The 25,028-nt window shown below is 34.4% G+C and overlaps 1 protein-coding gene across 2 annotated transcripts in view; it reads left to right on the top strand.

Moving 5' to 3' along the window:
* Positions 1–267: 267 nt before the first annotated feature.
* The window catches only part of LOC143346564 (LIM/homeobox protein Awh), a 39,569-nt gene continuing 14,808 nt past the window's right edge, over positions 268–25,028 (top strand). For both annotated transcript variants that reach the window (XM_076774772.1, XM_076774773.1), the window contains exons 1-2: positions 268–450; positions 17,440–17,756. In XM_076774772.1, coding sequence (XP_076630887.1) covers positions 445–450; positions 17,440–17,756 — 323 coding nt within the window. In that variant the 5' untranslated portion in view covers positions 268–444. The remainder of the gene's footprint in view (positions 451–17,439; positions 17,757–25,028) is intronic.

The raw sequence follows: 25,028 nt of genomic DNA, 5'->3' as shown, positions 1-25,028 counted from the left end.
CCGGTTCCCCTCCAGCGTTGTACACGGAACGCCACACACATCGAACCGACGAGCGAACACACCGTGACGACCCCGCACAAAACGAGCTGCCTGCTCGCGCGTGGTTCGAGCGACTATTACAGCGCGTGGAAGGGGCAGAATCGAGGATGCCAGTCTTCCCCGGGCCACGGATCCGGACAGGGTACTGCTCTTTGATCCTTTTCGATCTTCGCGCCGATCGACGATATTTTTCGTGAATCGTTCCCGGTTATCGCGCGACCAACGTGCCCCGCGAGTTCGCGAGAGTTTTCTGGACACGGTGTTTTGTGAATCGGGGACTTACCGAATTTCGGGTGACACGAGAATCCGAGGAACCACGGCGTGTTCCGTTGGACTTTTTGCTGGGTTGATTATGGGACGAGCAACGGGGCGTTCGTGACTCGGTGGATCCACGAACGGGACAATATGAAGGTGAGTCTTGGTGAATTTGAGTGACTGTATGGGGATAGTAGGATATATTTTTGAATTCACGTTTAAATGTCTGGGATTTGGAACGTGACATTGTTTCTAAAACTTAATTTAAAGTATGTTAACGGTATAGTAATAAATAAGCAAAGACATCTGACAATAAAATGGGAAAAAGAATTTTTGGACGAGTAATGGATAAGATACGGGATTACCTATCTACATATTGCATATAAACATTGCCATTTCCTATTGTCCGGAATGTGACTCACCTGCGACAGAGTGTATGTAGAAAAGACCCGCGTTACTGTTAAATATATCTTAATGTATTATGTTAAAGCGTATTCATTTTTCAAACCACTGCCCAATATAATAAAATTATAACAAGGTACATCATTTGTTAGGTATATTTGATAGAAATGTGCTTGTAAAGTATGTGCTTGCTATCATAGTTTGGACGTTATGATAGTTTTCAAATTATTAGGTCGCCTCATAAGATTGATGAGATATGAAATTCATAACTTAAAATGGAACATATTAAAGTGTCGATCGCTAAATTCGATGAAATTTGATACACTAGCAAGGCGATCAAAAATATTTGATTCTTATTTTTTTTTATAGTCCATGTTGAAGAGGTGAAATCCGTCCTTAAAATAGAGTCAATAAAACATATTGGAAAGGTGTAAACGAACGAATTTGATACTTCTTATGGCAAATTTCACTATACAGAATTGGTAAAAAATACATTTGTTTGAATAATATATTGAAAAATGAACTTAAGAAGGATAAGTTCTAGTACTAAACTCGACACGAACTTATGGGACGACTTAATAAATTCTCGGTGAATGCCTTTGCTCGAATTTAAGCTATTGTATATGCGAATCAAATTGGGGATCTTAGGACATTTTTTTAAGTTTAAAATCCACCCTTAAAAATTAATTTAAAGGGTAGTATTTTTTAGGTATATTTGATAGAAATGTGCTTGTAAATTATGTGCTTGTTTTCATAGTTTGGACGCTATGCTGGTTTTGAAGTTAAATTCTCGGTGAGTGCTCCTTTCGATGCAAAGAATTCTCTTGTTGATATATTCTGTATATCTCATGAATTATACCTTGGTTATTTCAAATAATACACGAAAATGTTAGTTGCAAAGGTTGTAAAGTTTCAGAAAGATACATAAGACTGGTTCTTTTACAAATGGAGGCGTAGACGTGATGTAGAAGTCTTTGATGTTTTAAATGAAATAGTCAATTTAATACGCTTGGTTTCGATAGTATAGTAAATTCTAAATGTAAAGGTACTAACAATGAGATACAATTGTTCTAAAACTTACTATTACAGTACTTCGAATCTAAACAGATAGCAGATAGGAAATATATATAAATAATATAATAATTTCGTACCTCGATTTGAACGTTGTTTCTTTCTATTTTACGATGCTTTTTCTATAAAATGGAAGGACACAACATTTGATCGCAAGTTGTAAGGTTAATCGTAAAAATCGGTAACTAGTGGAGACAATGAAATTAATGTTCTTACGGTGGTGAATTGTTTAATCAACTAAAATCAACAGAAGTAGTGTATCGGGAATATTTACTCGGCACAAATATTCTTATATTAATCTTCGCTAGAAGTTACATAACATGGATTTTGTAAATCCTATTGAAGGAAAATTGTTATAAATTAATTCAAATTTCTTTTCTGTGATACTATTTACCGATTAGGCTATTTTCATCGGTACTGGAGCTGTTGCATATATGCATTGCAATTATACATACGAATACTACCTTCCAATTCTGTTTGTCGTTTTGAGATGATACAGTTAGACCTTCTTGGTCTTGAGTTTCGATCATGAAATGTTAAACAATATAGAATTTTCAATTGTTTCCTCTGGGCTTTTACGAACAATGGACATTGGTTTAAGATGTGACTTTTATCAAATTCTTTAAATTCTTATCAAATTTTATCAAATTCTACACAAATATTAAAATCAGTATGCAGTGTGTCCTTCGTCTCTTTAAACTTAAAAGTATGGGTAAATCTTGAAATGTGCTACCAAAAGAAAAGAAACAAGTTGCAATACTACGGAGACAAAAGACAATAGTATAAATTGTTAAACAGTGGCTCTTATTATGATCGATGAAAATGTGGTAGACCCTGAAAAACAACTCAGAAAATGGACGTAGAATTTACCACTTATGCAATAAGTATCGTTTTCGTTCTACAGTTGATATAAATACGAATAATAATATGCAAATTAATGCTAGAACTGTTAGAAGATGGTTGAAAAGTTTTAATTTAAGAAACCAATGCTTAGTTTTAAAAATCTAAAAATGCAAGTTGCATTATTTTCGAACGATTCCAAGTTCAACCGTGTCACTATTATACATGAAGGTAGAAATGTAATGGCGTGGGCGTGTTTCTCTTGTAGAAGCTCTAGAATTGATGAAATTAGTAGCAAATATGCAGTTTCTATAGTAACCATACGTTCAAAGACGATTAATTGTTTGATACAATCAGAAACAAGACCTCTAGAAATCCTTCTATGTAAGAGTACGTCATCTTCTGCATGAATTTCAAATTAAATTACGCGCCATCAACAGCGTGCCGAAAAGATCTCAAGATCCATCTTTTTTTTTTTTTTTTTTTTATTAATGCAATTTGAATCTCAAGAAAGATATTATTTTGCAATGATGTACAAACATTTCAATACATTATAATACTTCACATAATACAATAAAAATTATAAACATTCGTGTGCTTGCTAAAGAACCAGTTTAAAGATGAACTCTTTTCTTAAATCTTCAACTGACAGTAATTCAGAAACGAGTAGGTTAGTTTACATATCTCGGACGTAGGTCTGAAGAGTAGAATATTACATGAGAGCGGAAGATAAAGATGTAGTTTTTGCAAATGTTTGATAAACTTTGATCTGTGTTCTTCAAATGTGGGACATTGCCATAGTACATGGTCGATGTCCTGCATTTCATAGCCGCATTGACATTGTGGATCGTTTACTACACCAATGAGCGAGAGAGCTGGCAAGATTATAGTGTCCTGATCTACATCTGTTTATCGTCGATATAACTTCACGCTGGAGATTTTTGTTACTATACCACGGTTTTGATTTTCGATTGTGGTAGTGTATGAAGTAATTTACGCCTTTAATTAAGCCTTCTTTTTCTATGATATTATATGTGTTTTGTGTTGCTGCTGATTTAGCCGACTCCCTTAGATCCGTGAAGGGAATTTTGAGGGAGTCTGTAGATGCCGTGTTTGCGGCTATTTTCGTTAATTTGTCTGCATTCTCGTTGCCCAGAATACCCATATGAGTCGGTACCCAATAGAATTTAATTTTACTACTGTTTGTGGTTTCGGAGGAGAATCTAAAAACATTTTTCCTTATTTCGAGGATATAGGGATTCGTTTTTATATTTGTGTTAGTATGTTCCAAGGAGAGTAGTGCTCTAAGAGAATCAGTAAAAATGAGAAGATTCTGATTAGGATGATTTAAAGCTATCTTTACGGCATCGTTAAGGGCTATAGATTCTGTAGTGAAGATCGATGCATTTTTAGTTATACTTCTTACTACGGTCTTATCTAAGTCACGGCAGACACACGCGCTTCCTACGGAAACCGAGTTCTTTGACTTGCTACCGTCCGTGTACAGAGCATACGATTTTTCCTCTTTAATTAAATTTTCAATTAATAAATTTGGATCTTGTACATACTTTAATAACGTACCAAATTCTGTGTTAATATAAATATTGCTAACAAAAGAGTAGTATTCTTGAACATTGTTATTGTGGTTATTGGTGGAGTAAATATGACCGATTGAGTTTTTAGTGTCTTTTGTGCATTGGTATAGAAGCCTGTTACTGGTTTTACGTTTCTTGTACCTGTTCTCCATAATCTTTTGGAGGCGAGAAATAGCTACATAAACTACCGAATTTTGGTTCGAATACACCATGTTCAGATAATTCATGCATAGGAATCTAGAACGTTCTTATATAAGTTGTAGTTTGGTTGGTAGGTGTGCTAATTCTGTATCCAAGAGCAAGTCTTATTGCCGTGTATTGAATTTTCTCTAGCTTTTTTATTTGGTTTTGTTGTGTAGGAAAATATACAAAGCAGTCGTAGTCCAGTATTGAGCGAACAAAATTTTTGTAAAGTACTATTAAAGTTTCTGGGTTTGATCTCCACCACGTACCTCGAAGAAATTTTACTATGTTCATAACTCTTGTGCATTTTTTTTGTATTTGCAAGATCCATCTTGAATCATAGTACCTAAATATTAACTTAACTTTTCTAACAAAATAGAAATTCTATATTGATATTAAACATTTTTGCTGTGAATATTGGCACAGTGTACATATATATTGTTATATAAAAATAATGTATGGATTGGCAAGATACAAGAACCTAACCCTAAAGTTATTAGAGAAATACTAGCAAGTGCCAACAGATTAAAATAAAAGAAACTGGAACACGTGGGGAAATAAATTAGGTTGAGTAGAAATCTAAGAAGTGAAAGTTAGACAAAGTGCAGACGAACATAAAAACTTAGAATATAGAACTACACTCGTATGTACTCCCACGAAGTTGGAAGTATTACACATTTACAATTGAATCGATGGTAATACTATTGGTATTAGATATTGTAAAAACAAAACAACTTAAGGAAATGTAGTTTATAGCAAAATAATCGAGAGTAAATCAAAATTGTTTTCATGCAAGATTGTGTACGAAGCGAAACGAAATGATAAAATTAATTTAAAATTATGAGATATTTCTGAAGCTACCTAAAATAAAAATTTAGCCCTATAGCATTAGACATTGACAATAATTATATACATGCAATATCTCATTACAAATATATTTAAATACATATAAAATAATAAAAATAGATAAAAGAGAGAAATATGCAAAAAGGATTACATTTTTAGATCAAATTGGTGGGAAATAATCTCAATAATGGAACAAGTATTTGTAAATTCGAAACGTTTGTATACAAAAATATTTGCTTCTGTGCTAAAATTTAATTTTAAACAACTATTCGTATCCCCGAAGCATTATCTTTGTCCAGAAATAATAAACAGAAGAACTTCTGTTTTAATTTCATGATCAACTAAGGTCTCTTCGAGTATAATACATTAAAAATAAATCTTCTTATTTATATAACTAAAGTCATTTTGAGTTATGTTGTAAAACTGCTTTGTACATTATTTTTTTTTATCCGGTGAATAAAGTCGTTGAATAAAAATGAGTAAAATTAAATTTTTATTAATTTATAGTAGGAGATAGCGCGTTAATATAAATATAGACGCTCTAGCGTCGTACTTCGGATGATTAAGAGTTGAAGTATCGTCTCTTCGAGGGCCTCGAAACGTCTCTTCGGTAAAGTGTTTCGCGCCTGACGTCGAACGACGGGCCAAATAATTTTGAGGTATCGCGAAAAATTATTTGCGATACTCGGTGAAACTTATAAGGTCGATAAATCACGCGGATTGGTACTCGCTCGTACCATTAAACGTCCGTCCGTGTAGCAAAGTGACGAATCGAACGTATACGAGCATCTTCGGTGTCCGGTAGTCGGTAGAGGAGCCCGTTTGACCTCTTCACCTGTGCATTTCTCACTTTGTCAGCTCATCTCCGTCGCCCCGAACTGCTGACGAATAAAAAATGATTCCTATTATTCTTCTTAACTACTCGCTGATTGCATTCTTCGGGGATCGCGTCCACCTACGAAGGGTAACGACGAAACGATCGAAAAATTCCTTCGTTCTTCCGACAAAAATGCGATTCTATTCGTCCAAAACGATCCATAGACACTGTACTCGCCTAGCCACGAATTATAACCATTTGGAAGAACGTTAATTAAAAGTGCACACAGGTTTGTTTATATCTTGTATTAATTATAGTTGGCTTCTGCAAAGATTATGGGACCATTGATGAATTTTAATTATTATAGATTTCCAACCGGACCCATCTTGGCGAGAACAATCGTAAAATAGTTAAATAATTTGTAGATAATTTAAAACTAGAATTGGAACTCTTGGTAGGATTAAATCTAACTTCATAGAGGATGATAATGGGTATTTGTTCCTAAAATCATTGTAAAATCATGTGATTTGAATTAGTAAATTCGTTAAAAAAATGTTAACCTACGCCATTGGACGCCATACCAATCGGTATGAAAAAGCAAAATGGAAAAATCGGAAATTGAAATACCAGAACTCACAAATTTGTTCATGTAAGTTCGATGGAGGTTTCAACGAAAGGCTCCATACAATGTCTACATCCTAAGTTCATCTTGAAGAAATACACACTCATATTTTCTTGAACATGCAAGGTACAATTAAAGTGTTGATTCTAAAACTAACCTCAATTGCCTACACAATTTTCTATACAATTAACTTTAATCAATAATTGGACATAATTGAGTATACTTATAATTGAGGTTAGTTTTAGAATTAAGACCTCGATTGTACCTTGTACATTTAAAAAAATATGAGTATACAGGGTGTACGGCCACCCCTGGGAAAAACTTTAATGGGGGATTCTAGAAGCCAAAATAAGACGAAAATCAAGAACACCAATTTGTTGATGAAGGCTTCGTTAAACAGTTATTAACGTTTAAAGTTCCGACCGTACTGAATTTTTTTCTCGAAAATGCGCAAGATTTCGGGGGTATGTCTATTCACCAAAAATGATTGTAATCGACTCCTACAACCGAAAATAATTTTTTTAGAACGATTTGAAATTTTTTAATTTTGTCGAAAAATTTCACACATATTCGAATTTTTTTCTAGAAAGTGGGTAGGATTTCAGGGGTATGTTTCTTCACCAAAAATGATTGTATTTGACCCCCGCAACTGAAAATAATTTTTTTAGAATGATTCGAAAATTTTTTTTTTCGCCGAAAAATTTAGGCACCTACCCCCTGTCGATTTTTCTTAAATATTCGTTTTTGATTTTTAATAATTTTGTTTGACGCCCTACAAAAAATTTGTCTAACACTTTTTTGTAGGTACCCATGAGCTCTACTTCAGAAAAAAGTTTCATTGAAATATATTCACAATTGTAGGAGTTATGGCTGTTTGAAAATTGGACCATTTTAATGGAATTTTTCTCATTTTGCGGAGTCAAGGACCAATTGTTCGAATATTTTTGCAATTTGTACATATTCTTCATCAAAATACGCGTAGTTTGCTTTTTTAAACATTAAAATCGTCCAATCCGTTCAGAAGTTATGACGTTTTAAAGATTCGTATAAAAATTCGGGCAGACATTTCTGGCCAGAAATGATATTTTCGGTAAGGAATTTTTTTCTCGAAACTGAGTAGGATTTCGGTGGTATGTCTCTTGACCAAAAATGCTTGCAATTGACCCCTGCAACTAAAAATAATTTTTCCAAGACGATTCGGAAGTCTTTTTTTTCACGCAGAACTTTCAGCACCTACCCGATCTTTTTTCTCGAAAGTGGGTAAGATTTCGGAGGTATGTGTATTCACCAAAAATGATTGTAATTGACCCCCGCAATCGAAAATAATTTTTCCAGTACGATTTGAAATTTTTGAATTTAATTGTTAATAACTTTTTAACGAAGCCTCCATCAACTAATTGGTATTCTTGATTTTCGTCTTATTTTGGCCTCTAGAATACTCTATTAAAATTTTTCCCACAGGTGGTCGAATACCCTGTATGTGTTTGTTTAAGTATTGTGAATGCGTTCCTCGGAAGTCAATCATTTTTTAAACCTGCAGATTCCGAGACCTGTTTTCGAGAAACAGGCCCAATCTTTTTACGTTCTAAGGCATTTTCTGAGGGCAGTCAAGGACAAAATGAAGTTTCGACCCGTTGTAAATTACCCCTTGGATCTCGTGGAGTTTTCGACCGATTGTAAAGCATAAATGACACCATTGTAAAATCCCACGGTCGACCATGGTCATCGAGATACCTGCCCTTTACTTGCTCCAGCGCGAATTTTCTCGTTGAGAAACTCTCGGGGTAACTAGAAAGCAACTTGCCTCGTTGTCTTACGCCTCGTGCTTTTCACACGATGCGTTTAAACTTATAAACGACCGTGTCTCGGTTTGAGAATTTAATGCTGAGGACAATGAGGCTGCGCAAAATCGCAAGCGACACTTCGTCAGAGGGATTTGAATGAATCAACGCGACAAGATATCGAACAAATATTTGTGTAATCTTCGTTGTGTGTACAGTACACGCGTACGAGTCTTTTCGAGGCTTAATACGAGGCGCGGAGCGTGAAAATTTATTATCGTTTGCAAACAATAGAATTAATCAATCGCAATTACATAGAGTAACGTTTGATTTGAGGTGCGCTACGCAATGTTTTCGTCGCGTAACGTTTATTACGCGATAATAGAAATTTATGATCGAGTATGAGGTAAGAATCGGTACTCTGTTGAATTTATTATTTTAAGTATCAATGCATTACTGTTACGAATTATAAGTGCTGTGGTTGTCGATATTGTTATTTAATAATTCGTGAAAGTTTAATCATTCTAAGTTATGTGGTAGAGTATTAAGTGTAATGAAATTGTAAAAGGAAAAGTATTTTTAACAAAATTATATCCGAATCAAAAAATTGATCGGTATTCTTATTAAAGAGAATTGCATCTGTATCTAGAAATTGGTAGTTTTGTCGAAGATAATTGTATTTATATCTTAATTTGTATTTTCCAAGCACGTGCACGGTGATTTATGGTCGACAGTGCAGTACAAAATGTCCATAAATTTTCTATACGTTTTACTGATTGGCAGGAAAATTATATTGAATTCATTCATAACATAATGCAGCGGCAATACTTATTAGGTAATTAACATTGGTGTTCGACGCGATGTCAGTATCCCTGCACAGTTCAAAACGTTTTACAGCGTTTCTAAACAAATCCTGGGGCCATTTGCGTAGTAATATTATCTACAAAAGTTCTTGTTTCTTGTTCACAGTCATAATTTTCGTCTGACAGATGTAGAATTTGATACAAAAATTTGAAGAGTCAAGGAAACTTATTTAGATCTAACGTTTCGATCTATAATCAGTATAAATTAAATTACGTCAATCTTGAATTGGGATAAGTATGAGTTTAATAACACTTTAAACAATAACAATATCTGTAATTTAATTTTTATTTGATTTAAGTTGGGTTAAGTTGTCAGCCTTATTCCTTGAAACTTGCTCTTTCACTGGATTCGTATATTTCTTCCATGTATAATACATTATTTTGTTTTATTTGGTGAATAAAGTGGTTAAATTTTCTTTATATCATGTTTAATTTATATTTGGAAGAAGACCAGTGTCAGGTATTATTTAAATAGCGGCTAACGGATGAAATTTCGTCATCCATTGCTGGGAAATTAACTTAAATAGAGCTGTCAAAACACATGTTTCAGAATATGCTGTTTCTTTCTTAGGAAATCATGGAAAATTGTAAAATTTTATTAATGTAAACAATTAAAAATTAAAACACATCGAGTCACTATGTTTCATTTACAAATTTGAACAGGTTAAGGTAGGTTAAGTGTTTGGTTATATCTCTTGTTTTATTTGTAAATACATGTTTATTCAAATAGAAAAACTTAAAGTGCATATAATTTTATAAAATGAAGAAACTTAACACTCTCTTTTATATCTTGCAACGTTACGCTTCGATCGTCCTAGCTCACATTCCCACTTTTTCCCATTTACTCATTACTAATTTTCAATATTGATGAATTAAATAAACTCATTCTAAAAAGCATTCTAGAAAGACGTGAAAGTGTTGTCAGAATTTTCTACTATATTAAAAAAATTTACACGACATTACATATTTAAAATAGCGTGATTCGCGTTAATAATTATTTCTACAGTGAAAAGACACTGTGTACGCATAAAATTGAAATAATCGACGTTTTCTACGTTCGAATGGTCGGTCCAACTTTGACGAGGAACGTAATAATCGGGCGTAATGGCGGCGGTGCTCGCGACACGGTATTAATCGACGGGTTCGCGTCGCGGTCTCGTCGAAGAGGAACAGGGCTCGCTTTCCGAGGGAAGATCGAAATGCCAGAAGGTATAAATCACAGGTGGGAAGTTCAACTTTGCCTTCGGCAGATCATAAATCAATGACCGTCCAGCTATGCGTGAAATGATTACCGGCCGACGAGAGAAGACGCGACAAGGAGAGAAGGATAGAGAGAGGAAGACGAAAACTAAAGACGAGCCGTAAGCCGTCTACGAAATTGGCTGTCGTCGATGTTGTCTTTCTTGAGGTGTCTGTTGTGTAAGGGACCTTTCTTTCGACGTTTCTTCTTTCACGCGATCTACGGAGCGTTCTTTAAGCGAACGATCCTCGAGAAGAGATTGCGAACGACGTTAAGGGGGTTGACATTTGCGATTAAAAATGCATTACACATTTTTAATCATCCACACAGCGGCGGATTTACTTACGTACAAGTCGTATTTTAATTTCTAAATTGCGTGTATTAGTCTGGGTTGTTTGTAAAAATATTTAAAATAACTTATTATATCTTGATATACATATTTTAATTAAATTGTGTATACTAATCTGGGGAAGCTTGTGAAAATATTTAAAATAATTTATTATATGACTTTAATCGTCTCTTGTTATTTAATAAAGAAGTCTTTGTTGCAAGAATTTAATAAATGTTTGTTGTACTTTGTGTGAAATAGTAGTACGTATCAAAAACTTATTTATTTTTCTTATTATCCTTATGTAGTTATTTTTAGTCTTAATATTTGGTTGTAAAACCTTTTTGTCTTAGGGTCAATTAATATTATATACTTGTCTATTGGTAGTGATTTCCATGCTTCTTGCACAAAGTTTTTCGGTTTTTCTACACATATTTTTTAGTTTTGGCTGTTGTGTAGGGGAAAATAGGGCAAATAAGATTTTACAAAGCATTCAGTAGATATACACAGATACATTTTCTCTTTGCACAATCAGAAAATACGATTTTTGTTTCAAAAAACATATTTATATTCAACAAAACAAGATGTTTCGACAATAATGAAATTTTTCGTGAATTGAGACAACGCTACCTACATTTTAAATTTAAATTCATCTGTAAATATTACTTTCGACCACTGTTTTCTTATTCAATCCAAATTAATTTTTTCAAATTTAATTCTAATTCGTCTACTTTTTCATCAAGATTTGGCAAAATTTCATGGATGTCACCTGCGATTTTAGTCCTTACGTTGGCCACCAAGTATCTGATCTCCATTTCTATATTTTCAATATTCATTTGAAGTGAAAATACAATACGATTTACGTTCTAAAAATTATATTTCTTTGCAAAATAAATTTTTGCAAATTTAATTGTAGTTCGTCTACTTTTTCATCAAGATTTGGCAAACTTTCAGCGGTTTTAACCCCTTACGTTGGCAACCAGGTACTTTGGTCTCCATTTCTATATTTACAATACTCATTTAAAATAAAAATACAATACAATTTACGTTTTTAAAATAAAATTGTACTGAAAGAATCCAAGATGTCAAAGCTTTAAATATATCTACATATATGCTTGCTTGATAACCAGAGTGCCAGAGTACCTTATAAGAGATACAATAGATGTTTCATGAACGTAAACGAGATCAATTTTTAATCAAAATCATTTCTTTACTAAATCATAATAACTAAATACTCTCAGAACAATTTTGCAACATGTAATTGTATTTACATGTTTGTTCCCAATTTTCAAAGAGCTTTGTTATCAGTATAGATGTTTCCTCATAGAGTAGCTGTATTTCGAGAACAATTTTGCAAATTATAATTTCCATGCTTGTTACTAATTTTTAAAGGGCTGTGTTTCTAGTATAGATGTTTTTTTCGATACAGTCGTTGTATTTGTCATCTATTTTTTAAATTAAAGTTGTGATATTCTTGGTTTCTGAAATTCTTTACAGAATCATTGTAGTTCAAGAACAATTTTGCAAATTGTAATTTTCACGTTTGTTACTGATTTTAAAAGGGCTGTGTTTCTAGTACAGATGTTTTCTCGATACAGTCGTTGTATTTGTTATCTATTTTTCGAATAAAATTTTGTCGGGAGATCCCTGGTTCCTGAAATGCCTCCCAGAGTCGTTGCATTTTGAGAACAATTTTGCAAATTGTAATTTCCACGCTTGTTACTAAAGGGAATGAAATTTTGTTGTGGAATCTGTTTCTTGAAATTCCTCACAGAGTCGTTGTATTTCGAGAACAATTTCGCAAATTATAATTTCCATTCTTGTTACTAATTGTTAAAGGGCTGTGTTTCTAGTATAGATGTTTTCTCGATACAGTCGTTGTATTTGTTATGTATTTTTCGAATGAAATTTTGTGATGGCATCTCTGGTTCCTGAAATGCCTCCCAGAGTCGTTGTATTTCGAGAACAAGTTTGCAAATTGTAATTTCCACGCTTGTTACTAAAGGACTCTGTTTCTAGTATAGATGTTTTCTTGATAGAGACGTATTTGTTGTGTATTATTCAATTGAAATTTTGTCGTGGCATCTCTGATTCCTGAAATTCCTCATGGAGTCGTTGTATTTCGAGGAAAATTTTGCAAATTGTTATTTCCACGCTTGTTACTAAAGGGCTGTGTTTCTAGTACAGATATTTTCTCGATACAGTCGTTGTGCTCGTTATCTATTATTCGAATGAAATTTTGTCGCGGCGTCGCTGCTTCCTGAAATTCCTCGCAATCGCGTTTCCTTTCACGCTCACAAGATTGTCAATGGCGTCTTCCGTGGCGCGAGAACCGTTCGATTAAATTACCCGCGACAGCTCTCGCGCATCGAGGTTCGTAGACACGCGAGGGGGGTAGAGGGGTGTAAAACACGAGAACGAGCAATAAATCGAGGAACGTAATGTAATTAACTCATTGATTGCACGCTGTGACGAACAATAACCTTTGTGCATTACTCGTGTACCAATTAATATTATTGAGGCGAAACTCGCTGCGGCTGTGGTGCACGTGCAAGCGCACAGGTGTACGCCTGTGTGAGTGCACGTGCGTATATGAGTACGTGTGACTAATACAGCGATAAGAAAAAATTGCATACAGATCAGATACGCGTTATCTTCGCGTTTATCTCTACGCACTCACAATGACTTTCTCTCCCTCCTCGTTGTCTTTCTTCCTCTTTCTCTCTCTGTGCCCCACGACACGCCGCGTCTGAAAAAGAAAACGAATCAGCTGCACCGTGTCGTTGAATTGTCAATTAATCCCAGTCGAAACTCTGGTACAGGTTTGTCTCGAACAGACCTCTTGACTAATGAACGACAATATGCTAAAGGACGAATACATTTTCATCGGAAATTGGAACACGGAATTATTAAAAGTACAGTGTTTTCTTTATTCGAACATTGGAGCCTGAACTTTGGCCAAAATTTTTTAATCGACCGCTGATACATTTGTTACAAGATTTTGCATGTTTGCAAAACTAAATCTATAGAATTATATTTATTTCTGGTACGTTTCTATATTCGTGAAAGCGTAGGATTATTTTTTCTTACGTTATAACTACAGTAGAAAAAACACTCTCTCTTTAAACTTGTAACAATAAATTGTTCAGTTTCTATTTTATTTTGTTATTTTTAAGCTAATTTAGGGGACGAAGAAACTTAATACTCGTGTTTAGTTTGAATCATCGATCTTTTGACGTTTCCATTTCTATGGTCATTTTTTATTCTTCAGTTAATTTGTTCTCTAGAGAATTATTTTTATAGAATCAAAAATTGAAAACTTAATTTTATTTATTCATTTATTATTGGTTATTCTGGCAACACGTAACATAATTAAAAAAGTAAAGGGTAACAATTTGTATTCTTTCGTCGACTAAAATAAATATGTAAAGCTTACAAAATGAATACATTAAACTTACGACCCCCCCTGAAACCTTGGCTTCGTTCTGTTGTTTGGGATTATTAACAATTCCGTCGGATTTAATAGCCCGATCGCTGAGTCCAGCGATAAATCTTTTCGAGTATTATACGCATGTAAATTAATATATCGTGTCCGTAGTAAATTCTACGGACGACATACGCGCGTTTATACGAACAGCCTCGTAGAAACATCTTTCCAGTTTATAGTTGGCGAAGAGGTTGGAGATCCCTCGATCGCTAATTACTTAAACGAGAACCCACGTTATCTCCCTTGTATTCGATCAATTAGCTCCGTGAACGCTATTCATAGATTTCATTCATGTTTCGTTTCTGCGCTTGACACGTTCTGTCGACCGTTGGATGAAGAATATTTTAATCCTTTCGAAACTGGATTTCAGACACGATTTTCGATCGTATTTCTTTAGCTGCACAATTCTGTTTAAAGCATTTTAGGTTATTATATAGTTTTAGAAATATACATTTATGCATAAGATGCAAATATAAATAGATATATATTATGTACGAGAAAATTGATGACTTTCAACTGAAAGCATTGATGTTTTATTTTGAATTTTTTTCTCTTTCTTCTTTTGTCTGCTACTGTATATTGGAGAATTCAGATTTAGCGATTAAAGTTTTCGTGAAAAGATTATTTAACTATTTGTCAAGATTTAGTACCGCATTAACAAATAATTAATAGCATTACTATGGTAAAAACACATTTTATGGTCGAAAAGATTATAATGTCTCTCCCATCGTGAACATTACTTATAGGTAATATTTATAGCTCCAAGCAGTAAATCTCCTGTAGCTTTCAACGGTAAACGCTCGAATACGAGGGTCATTTAAGAAGTAAATATATGGATACACAGCTGAGGTTTTAGCATGGTTTGTCCATAATTTACCTATTTTCCGACACAATTCTCTACTCAGCAAAGGATTCTTTGCATCGAAGTCTGATGAGATGACCAGTTTTAGACGTTTTACTCCTTCTTTGTTGTGAAATTAACTAATGTAATGTAATGACTCCTTGATGGATTTAAAGAAAAAGAAATCAGGAGGCACGGCCTCCCCCGCGTAATTTTTCAATGAATTCATGCGTTCATTCTAAAGAGAAAACACTGTCCTTCTTTTTATAAAGCATATTGCTGTTTTCAGTACCGTGGGCATTACTTTAGTTTTGATAATTAATGCAACAAATATGGCAGAAAATGAGAACGAAATACTTCCATAGTATATCATAGGAATATCAACAAACTTTTGTATTTCTACCTCACTGTAATAATGAGAAATAAAAGTTACCTAAAATGTTGGTTCAATTCGAAAAATTAAACAATAAGTAAATTACAAAATTCAAAATTATTTCTCTGAAAAGCAGAAATATTCAGTACTTCAACGGTGTGAATGGGTACTTTAATAATTTTATTTCAAAATTTATAATTATTAGAGTTCATCACAAATGTTTAAAGAAAAGTTATAAAAATTTCGGTCATCAGTGACCATCGTAACAGTCAAGTGTTAATATACAGCTAATGTTTGAATATTTATAAAATCAATTTACTGGGCATCGAAGAATTGTTTGCAAATTTTCATCGACAAACGTGCTAACTATTGAGAATTATTGCGTTCGAAGAAGCGGAGAAAGGAAGATTGAAAGGGAGCAAAAACTCGAATTGAAATTCCCGTTTAATCGAGTCGTGGTTTTTAATTAAAACGGAAGAATTTATGCTACTTATGGGCCCGGTGCATCGTTTACATCTGCCTTGTAACGAACGAATTTGCCGCCCACGTAAAGGCCGTCCCGCGGAATCGCTCGCACGCGCAGTGATACACGACGCGTGTGTAATCATGCGAATCGTAGACGTTGGCCAGCCTGTCCAGAGACCGAGGGATCATGCCCAGAGCGGCATCATTTATCAGCCGGCGGCCCTTCGCTCGTTTATTATTTCACTTTGCCAAGTATTAATTGAGATTTGGAGCCTGAAGCCAGGCTTTCCGTACTCCATACCCGGAAACCATTCCCAGCTACGTTTCTCTGCTCCTACTATAACATTTGCTTTGCGAATCGATCGACGATCGTCGTTTCATTGAGCAAAAAATTTTTCACGCTCTTCTATAACCTTAACGCGTTCACTTCCGTGCAATTTTTCCGTCACCTCCCTTTCGCGTCAAACGAGAACTACGATAATCCTTAAGATTCGTTCGACTAAATCGAAATATACATTTGTACGCAGTAGCAGACGAAAGTTTAAGACGATAAATTGTAATTTGGAATATAAGCATGTTACACGAATATTACCCGTTCGTTCAGTTTGTGTTTTTAATCTTTTTGATCTACAAATGTTGGATGTTGAATATAAATAATATAGAAATTATATTAGTTGATTTCCTCTGAGTGTTTGTAAATAGTGGATGTTATGTCCATAATGTGAAATAATCAGTTCACTTAATCGGGTATGTTCATACAATAGTCTACTGTTTATCCCCACTGCGTGTAGCTTTTCATTCAAATAATCGAAATTCTCGTTCAGATGAGCGAATTTAATCATACAGTTAGCTCATTCCTTGAATTATAATAATATTTCAATCTTTACAAGTTTGACCTTCTATTTCAATATATACGCTTCTCGACCAATCATTGAATGTCTCTTGTTTTGAATTATATTTATTTTCTTTAGAGGTGTACAACATTATACAATATATAGTAGATCCAAATAAGCATAGAGAACAGCTTCCAAAAATTTTATAGGTTAAACTAATCTACGTGGCTAATCTAATGTATGTGACTCAGATCCCGTTGCATAAAGGGCACAGAGCCAAAACAAAAATATATAACAAAAATTATGAGTGTTTATATATAAGTATCTAATTAAAATTAGAATTCATATAACCGAAATTCCACCGTGTCCATATAGTGAATAATGCTCGATTTGTAGTTCACAATACAAAAATCCAGCACAAGTTCAATAAATTTCGAAAATTTCGTTCCAACAAAATTGGAGTTCATATAACCGAAGTTCAACCGTGCTCATATAGCGAGTAGATTACAAGCTGCTTGTAAAGAAGCATTTTCAGTCGAGTTGTGTTGTCTGTTGCAGACCGAGATCGAGACAGAGACCGAGTGCACGGACAGTATCCTCTGTTCGAACAACAATAATAACAACACCAACAACAACAACGTGCCAAGCATAAAGAAGGCTGGCACCAATATTGGAAACAATGACAGCCATGATGGGATGGAAATGGACTGCGGTGGTTGCGGGGAAAGTGTTCGTGAGCGAACTGTCCTCTGTGTAGGAGGTCGTACCTGGCATTCCAGGTGCCTGAAGTGTTGTGCCTGCGCAAGACCCTTGCACGATCAGCACTCATGCTTCCTTCGAGGGATGCGGCTCTACTGCAGGCACGACTACGCTTTGTAAGTACAACTCGTTTTTATTTCTAGGATCACTGAATCTGGCTGTTAAAGTATAACTTCTCTTCTTCAACAAGAGCAACCCCCCCGCCCCCCAAATGTTCTCGAGATTAAAATATTTATAGGAGACGTTTTTATTGTATGGCATTGTTAGGTTCACAGGTATTGCTCCTCCATTTTAAGGTCAAAACGTAGGTGAAAATAAATACACTTCGTGCCATAAAACCACGGAATATGCTATATTTGAGATCACGTTAGCAATCTATGTTGCCATAGAAACAGTTGAATTATATTTATTTTAAAAAAATGAACTATGGAAAACTAATTCGTTACTGTTTCATAACTATAGAACCAAGCAGTCGAATGTTGTTTTCTGTCGATATTTCGTCAGTTTTGTTTTGTCTAGGGTGTTGGAAGTGTGATAATATTAATTTGGCTAATAATGCCACATGGAAGTTATGTAACACTAAACCTACCGGCACTTCATGTATACCCATTCCTAGTAAGACTGATGAAATGATTTTCTTTTCCTCTTTTACGAGGCAACGTATTTCTAATTTTTGCATTATAAGTTGTGTTTTGATGTTTATTCGTAAGATAGCCTTCTCTTTTATGCTAAAAAATTTGTTAATTTCCATCGGATAGAAGATAAAACGTCCTTGAAAACAAATTTTGTCCCAAGTTGATACCGTAATTAGTTCTAGAGAAACCAACTATTTAAGAAAAAGTGCTGGCTAGTAATTACGCAAACATCTTGTATTTAAATTAATTTTCAATTAAATAAACAATTTATGGTTCAGTTTTATCGTACACTAGTCGTACGATCAGTAGGAATTATTGAAACTTCTTTGGGTATGTAGGGTCAAAGTAAATTTCAAAATAAACATAGAAGATAGCAAAAATTATAGTAGGTGATATGGTCATTAGGTAGTAGATGAAATGCCCTTTAAAATGAGCGTTTGTACGAGTCGATAGCTCAATTAGTTCCGGAGATATAGCGATTTTAGTTTCAAGTCGATGCGGTGGCTAGTTTCGGAGATAGAGTTTGTTTACGTTTTTGTTGCGCTCGCGCCAGTTCATTCATCCTCCACGCGCGTAGATAGTAAACAGTGCGTAGTAAATTCTTGGAAATACTACGCCAAGCTAGGTCACGACAGTCACGTACGCGGGGTAGGTCAGCACCACGCACGTGCGACAAAGAGATCCTACGCGACGCGTCTGACGGAGACAGAGATAGTCAAATTAAGAAAAATACCCTTTTACATAAATTGCGATATCTCGGAAACAGAAAGTCGGATCGACAAAAACCAAAAACCATTTTAAAGGGGAGGCATTGCCGCTGCTAACGGTGGCTCGATCATGGAAAAGATACTAATAATTTCGAAACTGCAGGTAATTAAAGTTTTTAGTAATTTAATGCGCGTTAGTAGTCTGCCGTAACACGGAAAGCGCCATAAGAGAATTTTCTAAAAATTATCTATTTACATAAATTACGATATCTCGATAACGGGAAGTCGGATCGACAAAAACCAAAAGCCATTTTGAAGGGGAGACTTTGCCGCTTCTAACGGTGGTTCATTTATGCAAAAAGCATTAGTAGTTTCGGAACTGCGCGCGTGTAAAGTTTAACTATTTTTAATACGCATTGTTAGACTGTTGTAAGACAGTGGAAATTGTAGATTCTCTCCTTTCGTCACTGCTAGGGTGTTCAACCACCTTTGGGAAAAGTTTTAATGCGAGAGAAAATTAAGAATATTAATTTGTTGATGGAGACTCCGTTAAAAAATTATTAACGTTTAAAGTTCCGCTCGTAGTGAATTTTTTTCTCGTAAATGTCTAGGATTTCGGGGGTATGTCTATTCACCAAAAACGATTGTAATTGATCCCTGCAACCGAAAATAATTTTTTTAGAACGATTTGAAAATTTTTTAATTCCGTCGAAAAATTTGTCTACCTATTCCAAGTTTTTTCTCAAAACTGAGTAAGATTTCGGGACTATGTCTAATGACTAAAAATGATTCTAATTAACCCCCTTAGCTAAAAATAATTTTTTTAGAACGATTTGAAATTTTTCAATTTCGTCGAAAAATTTCAGCATCTACCCCCTGTCGGTTTGTCTTAAAAATTTGTTTTGCATTTTTAGTAATTTTGTTTGACGCCCTACAGAAAAGTTGTCTAATACCTTTTTGTAGGTACCCATAAGCTCTACTTCAGAAAAAAGTTTCATTGAAATATATTCACAATTGTAGGAGTTATGGCTGTTTGAAAATTGGACCATTTTTATGGGGTTTTTCTCATTTTGCGGGGTCAAGGACCAACTTTTCGAATATTTTTGCGATTTGTGCATATTCTCCACCAAAATACGCGTAATTTGCTTTTTTAAACATTAAAATCGTCCAATCTGTTCAGAAGTTATGACGTTTTAAAGATTCGCATGAAATTTCGGGGTAACATTTTTGGCCACACATTATATTTTCGGTAATGAATTTTTTTCTCGAAACTGCGTAGGTATTCGTGGGTATGTCTATTGACCAAACATGATTATAATTGACACCTGCAACCGAAAATAATTTTTCCAGAACGATTTAAAAATTTTCAATTTTGCCGAAAAATTTGTCCACCTATTGAATTTTTTTCTCGAAAATGATTAAGATTTCGGGGGTATGCCTATTCATAAAAGTAATTGTAATTGACCCCTGCAACCGAAAATAATTTTTTTAGAACGATTTTAAAATTTTTTGATTTAATTTTGTTAACTTTTTAACGAAGCCTCCATCAACAAATTAGTATTTTTGATTTCCCTCTTATTTTGGCCTCTAAAGTCTCCCATTCAAATTTTTCCTAGGGATGGCCGAACACACTGTATATTTCCTATTTACATCATCGGAGGCTAATCAGAATTTGGTACCAAATTTTGTCTAATCTTTTACAGAAAAATATAAATCATTCAACCAGTCAGATGATCGGTCGTGATAAGCAAGATGGACTACATATTTTTCTGAGAAAACAAACAATAAGAATAAAAGTGAATATTGTAAAATTCATTGTACCTGTACTGAAAGGAAAGTCGTGAAGTTAAATGGTGCTAAAATAATATTGTGTATTAGAAATTCTGAACGAAATTTTAAAAACGGTCATGTGACAGGTCGCGATAGGTTTAGTGTTAAGCGAGCAAGAAAATGGCAAAATTGAGCTTTTCACGAAAGTAAGTATTGGCAAAATAAAATCATTGTTCGTATTGAAGAAATTTCCGAGAGGAACCTCAATATTTTTCAAGGCGAAACTTTGGTAGCTTTATGGTTTATCGAGCTTTTCATAATAGATTGTTACCATTTATAAAAGAAAATAAAGAAAGAAATTGGACTTTTCAACAAAACAACATCGTTTTTCATAACAGTCGTGCAACTGTAGCATGGCTATGGGACTATAACATTGATGTTTTAAAGTGGCCAGCGTGTTCACCAGATTACAATTCAATAGAGAACATTTGGAGCATTGTTGCTCGAAAATTCTATGCTGGTAATAAACAGTATCAAAATATATCCGAACTATAATGCAATTACAACAGCGTAAGTCGAGGTACAAAATGCAACACGACAAAATTTAATAAGAAGCATGAAAAATCAATTAATTGAAATTCTTGAAAATAAGGGAGGTCCTACATATTATTAAATTATTGTTATAACTTAATTAAATTGTATTCTCAGTGCAATATTTGTATAGTTTGTTTAATAAGAATACTCCGTTATTCCGGTATTATAGTTATGAAACAAGAACAAATCAGCTTTCTGTAATTCATCCTTTTTCTAGTGGATAAAATTTATCTTTCTTTGGCAGAGTATCGTTACCTAACACAATTTCAAATACCGTACACTTTTTTTTTATTATTTTAACGGTAACATATAAAAATTGAAAATTGTAAAGTCGTTTAATAGTTATGACACGCAGTGTAGTGTAATGTTTGCAGCTACTTTAGGAGCAACTCTCCTTATCACAACTCTCGTAACTCTTTTTCTATCGTAAACCCTAATTTTTAGACTTTTAGTTGCATTTCTAGCCTTTATCCGCAAGAACAGCGTGTTCGGTTCGTTTAAAAAATGTCTTTCGGTCGCTCGATCACCGTGTAATCGATTACAAGCGACAGTTGTCTTGCGATCCAGAAGCAACACGAGGGATTATCGATGAATCCAATAATATTCCGTCCGATCGGAACCGGCAGGGACGCCCCACTGGTACATAATCGGTGAGCAGAGTCGAGCTTAAAAGGACGTTTCTTGACTACCACGCGAGCTCCTGGAAAGAACGATCATTTGTTCGACTTACGGGACAGTTCTCGCGGAGTACGCTGACACCAGCATAACTGATATCTCGGACACCCTGTCGTGCAGCCAGTTTCAAAGGATTCCACGAACAACTCCCTCGGGATCGATTTTGAAGGGTATCGGTCCGGATTATAAGCTCGTGACTCGCCGAAACAGTCCCTCTGGCTTACGTTCTATTGTGCCCGTAGGACGAACTCCTCGCAGAAGTGTCATATTTTGATATCAACATTCCGACATCGTACCTTAGATTTTCATCTAATGCCATAAGCGATTTAAAAATGCAGGAAATTAGATATTTTCTACTTTGAGAACAAAACTTAAAAACAGGGTAGAAGGTAGCATATTTCCAATAAGAGGGACGGAACTTTCAATTGTCGAAGTCGCCATATTTGTTATGCACGTGTTGTTCGTGTAAAAATGGTCTGAAAGAGTAAAAAATTATTGTCAGATGTTATCCTACTCGCTAATTCCAATATCTTCGATTGCACATATTCGACTTTTTGTGGAATGTTCTCATCATATGTGTGTTGTACCTAAATTAAATTTTCTATAACATTTATTCAACTTGAACATTTTTCTCACCATTTGAAACTGGATCGCCATTTAATACTCGACTACACGACCGATGTAATTTCAAAATCAGTGGTGGAGTCCCTAAAGTAGCATGTTAAGCCTTGTATGTATTTTACACTTCAATTGATAAAACATTAACCCCATATTGATATTTGTCCGCAAGATGGTGTGTGCGTTGTTTCATAACTTTCTAGCTGACCACCGAATATCACGAAACATGGAATTACCAACCCTTTCTATTTATTTTGTTTTGCCATATCATTGAGGTAGGGTAGTCAACGATCCCCTTTTTAACTCCAAGCCATACTGCACTATAAGGGCTTTTATTCTAGAGTCTTATTTCATCCTGGAACCATGAATTCCCATCCCAAGACTGTACTCGACCCATATTTGCTTAGCCAGAGTCTCGTTAGCCGCGTGGAGATGAGGTTGGTTCATGCTGCAGGGGCCAGCGTGGGGTGCAATACCTCCCCCATAGCTTTGGACAGCCTGTATCTTATATCAAGGATTTTACGAAAGAAGTGTTAATCTTTTGGACAAAAAACTTTTTAAAGACCAGTTAAAATTGGGTGAAACCTTCCAAAGACCGCCATTTTATCACTGAGTTGGAATATTTTCCCCCGTGTGGCTTACTCCTAGGACATTATCTCTTCGAATTATTAATTGTTTTGATTTTTACAACACCACTTAGTCGATTCACACTTCCATATTGACAGGAAATCGTCATCTCTTTTTAGAGAAGGAATCAAACAGCTGCTTGAGAATTCGTAGAAAAATATTGACACAAATAGAGATTATTTTTACACAATCTAATTTTGCTGTTAATAAATATATATTAAAATTGTTATTAAAAGGCCAAAAATTAATTTGTAGACCTAATATTTCCTTGAGATTTAAACAACTTATAAAATACATTTTCTGTAGCACTGTTGCTAGAATCAATTAAGAATGTGAAATACTTTTCCTAAGTTAACAATAATGTATTGATTTTTCAAGAAAAATTAGATTAGATTTCAACTTATTTAAATGTTCATTTTGGTACCGACCATTGGGAAATAAGTTTTATAATCTGATATTACAATTACAAAATATTCGAGCTTGTACTTGGCGTGCAAAAGAATTCTAAAAAGGCAATTTTATTTTTCCATTTACAAATGAAAATACCTTTTTGTAAAGTATGAAATGTACCTAGGCTAGAGACGTAAATGATAATCTAAATGATAATCTAACAATCTGGTTTCGAACGCATCACTCTCTCTTCCACGAGCAAGCCACCACCTCAGGGATCTTATTAAACTTGAGGTATAGTTTAATTTGACGTCGTGAAGATTCTAATGATCGTCAATGTTTCAACAAAGAGGACATAGAAAGTTAAGTTCATAAGTCATACACCTGCGATCGTTGTCAGTCCCGGTTTCATTTTGTCTCTATTCTAAATTAACGTTAGCGAAAACGAAGAACGATAGTACGTCAACTGCCACGGTGGTCACAAAGGTCCCTGATACTTGTATTATATCTGATTATTAAGTCACATTATCACGTTGATTGCCACGGTGGCCACTGGTGACCAGCATTTGGAACTTATAATACAACGTGTTATAACATTATTTACAATAGAAAAATTTATAAAATTATATTATAGGTATAATATAGATATAATTGTATTAGAGATGTAACTATAGATATAATATAATTTAACAAGTATCAGGGCTTTTGGAAACGATATTACAACACGTTGTAAGTTCAAAATGCCGGTCATCAGTGACCACCATGGCAGTTAACATGCTAATGTGTCATACTAATCAGATATTGGGCACGTTCTAATATAATTTACAATGTTAAAATTCTAATACTTGTAAAATTGTAAATAACGGCTAGTTTAATTAGAAACATACACCATTGAATTATCTCATATTCGTATGTTTACATATTTTGAACAAATATGGCACATATCTTTAGACATGGTAACTTGGAATTGCAATTAACGCGTTAAAATAGTCAATTCTTTATTTTCAAACTGTAATGGTAGACCTCAATTTATTACACCTAATACTTCAAATTCTAAAGAAATATTGTTATCGCAACCATCGCTATTTATCCAGTATTAAAACGTTTACTTAAAACATTTTTACTTTCCGACCTATGTAGCTTCATATAAGCAAAGTACCATAATGAAAAATGAATTTTGTGAAATTTTTTTACGGAAATACATGTTTTAAGACCACCTGCTCATATTTTAACTATTGAAAAAAAAGAAATTCCTATGTATGAGCGTACATGTGTATGTAAATTATTAATACAATTGAGTATAAATAAATAAATGAATGAAATTAACTGCTGACGCATGAAAGCCACTGCGGTCAGAGTTGGTCACTGCTGA

Source organism: Colletes latitarsis, chromosome 10 (genome assembly GCF_051014445.1).
Source record: "Colletes latitarsis isolate SP2378_abdomen chromosome 10, iyColLati1, whole genome shotgun sequence".
Taxonomy (NCBI): Eukaryota; Metazoa; Arthropoda; class Insecta; order Hymenoptera; family Colletidae; genus Colletes; species Colletes latitarsis.
The sequence above is the reverse complement of the archived record's forward strand: the minus strand, read 5'-3'. Positions and strand labels throughout refer to the sequence as shown.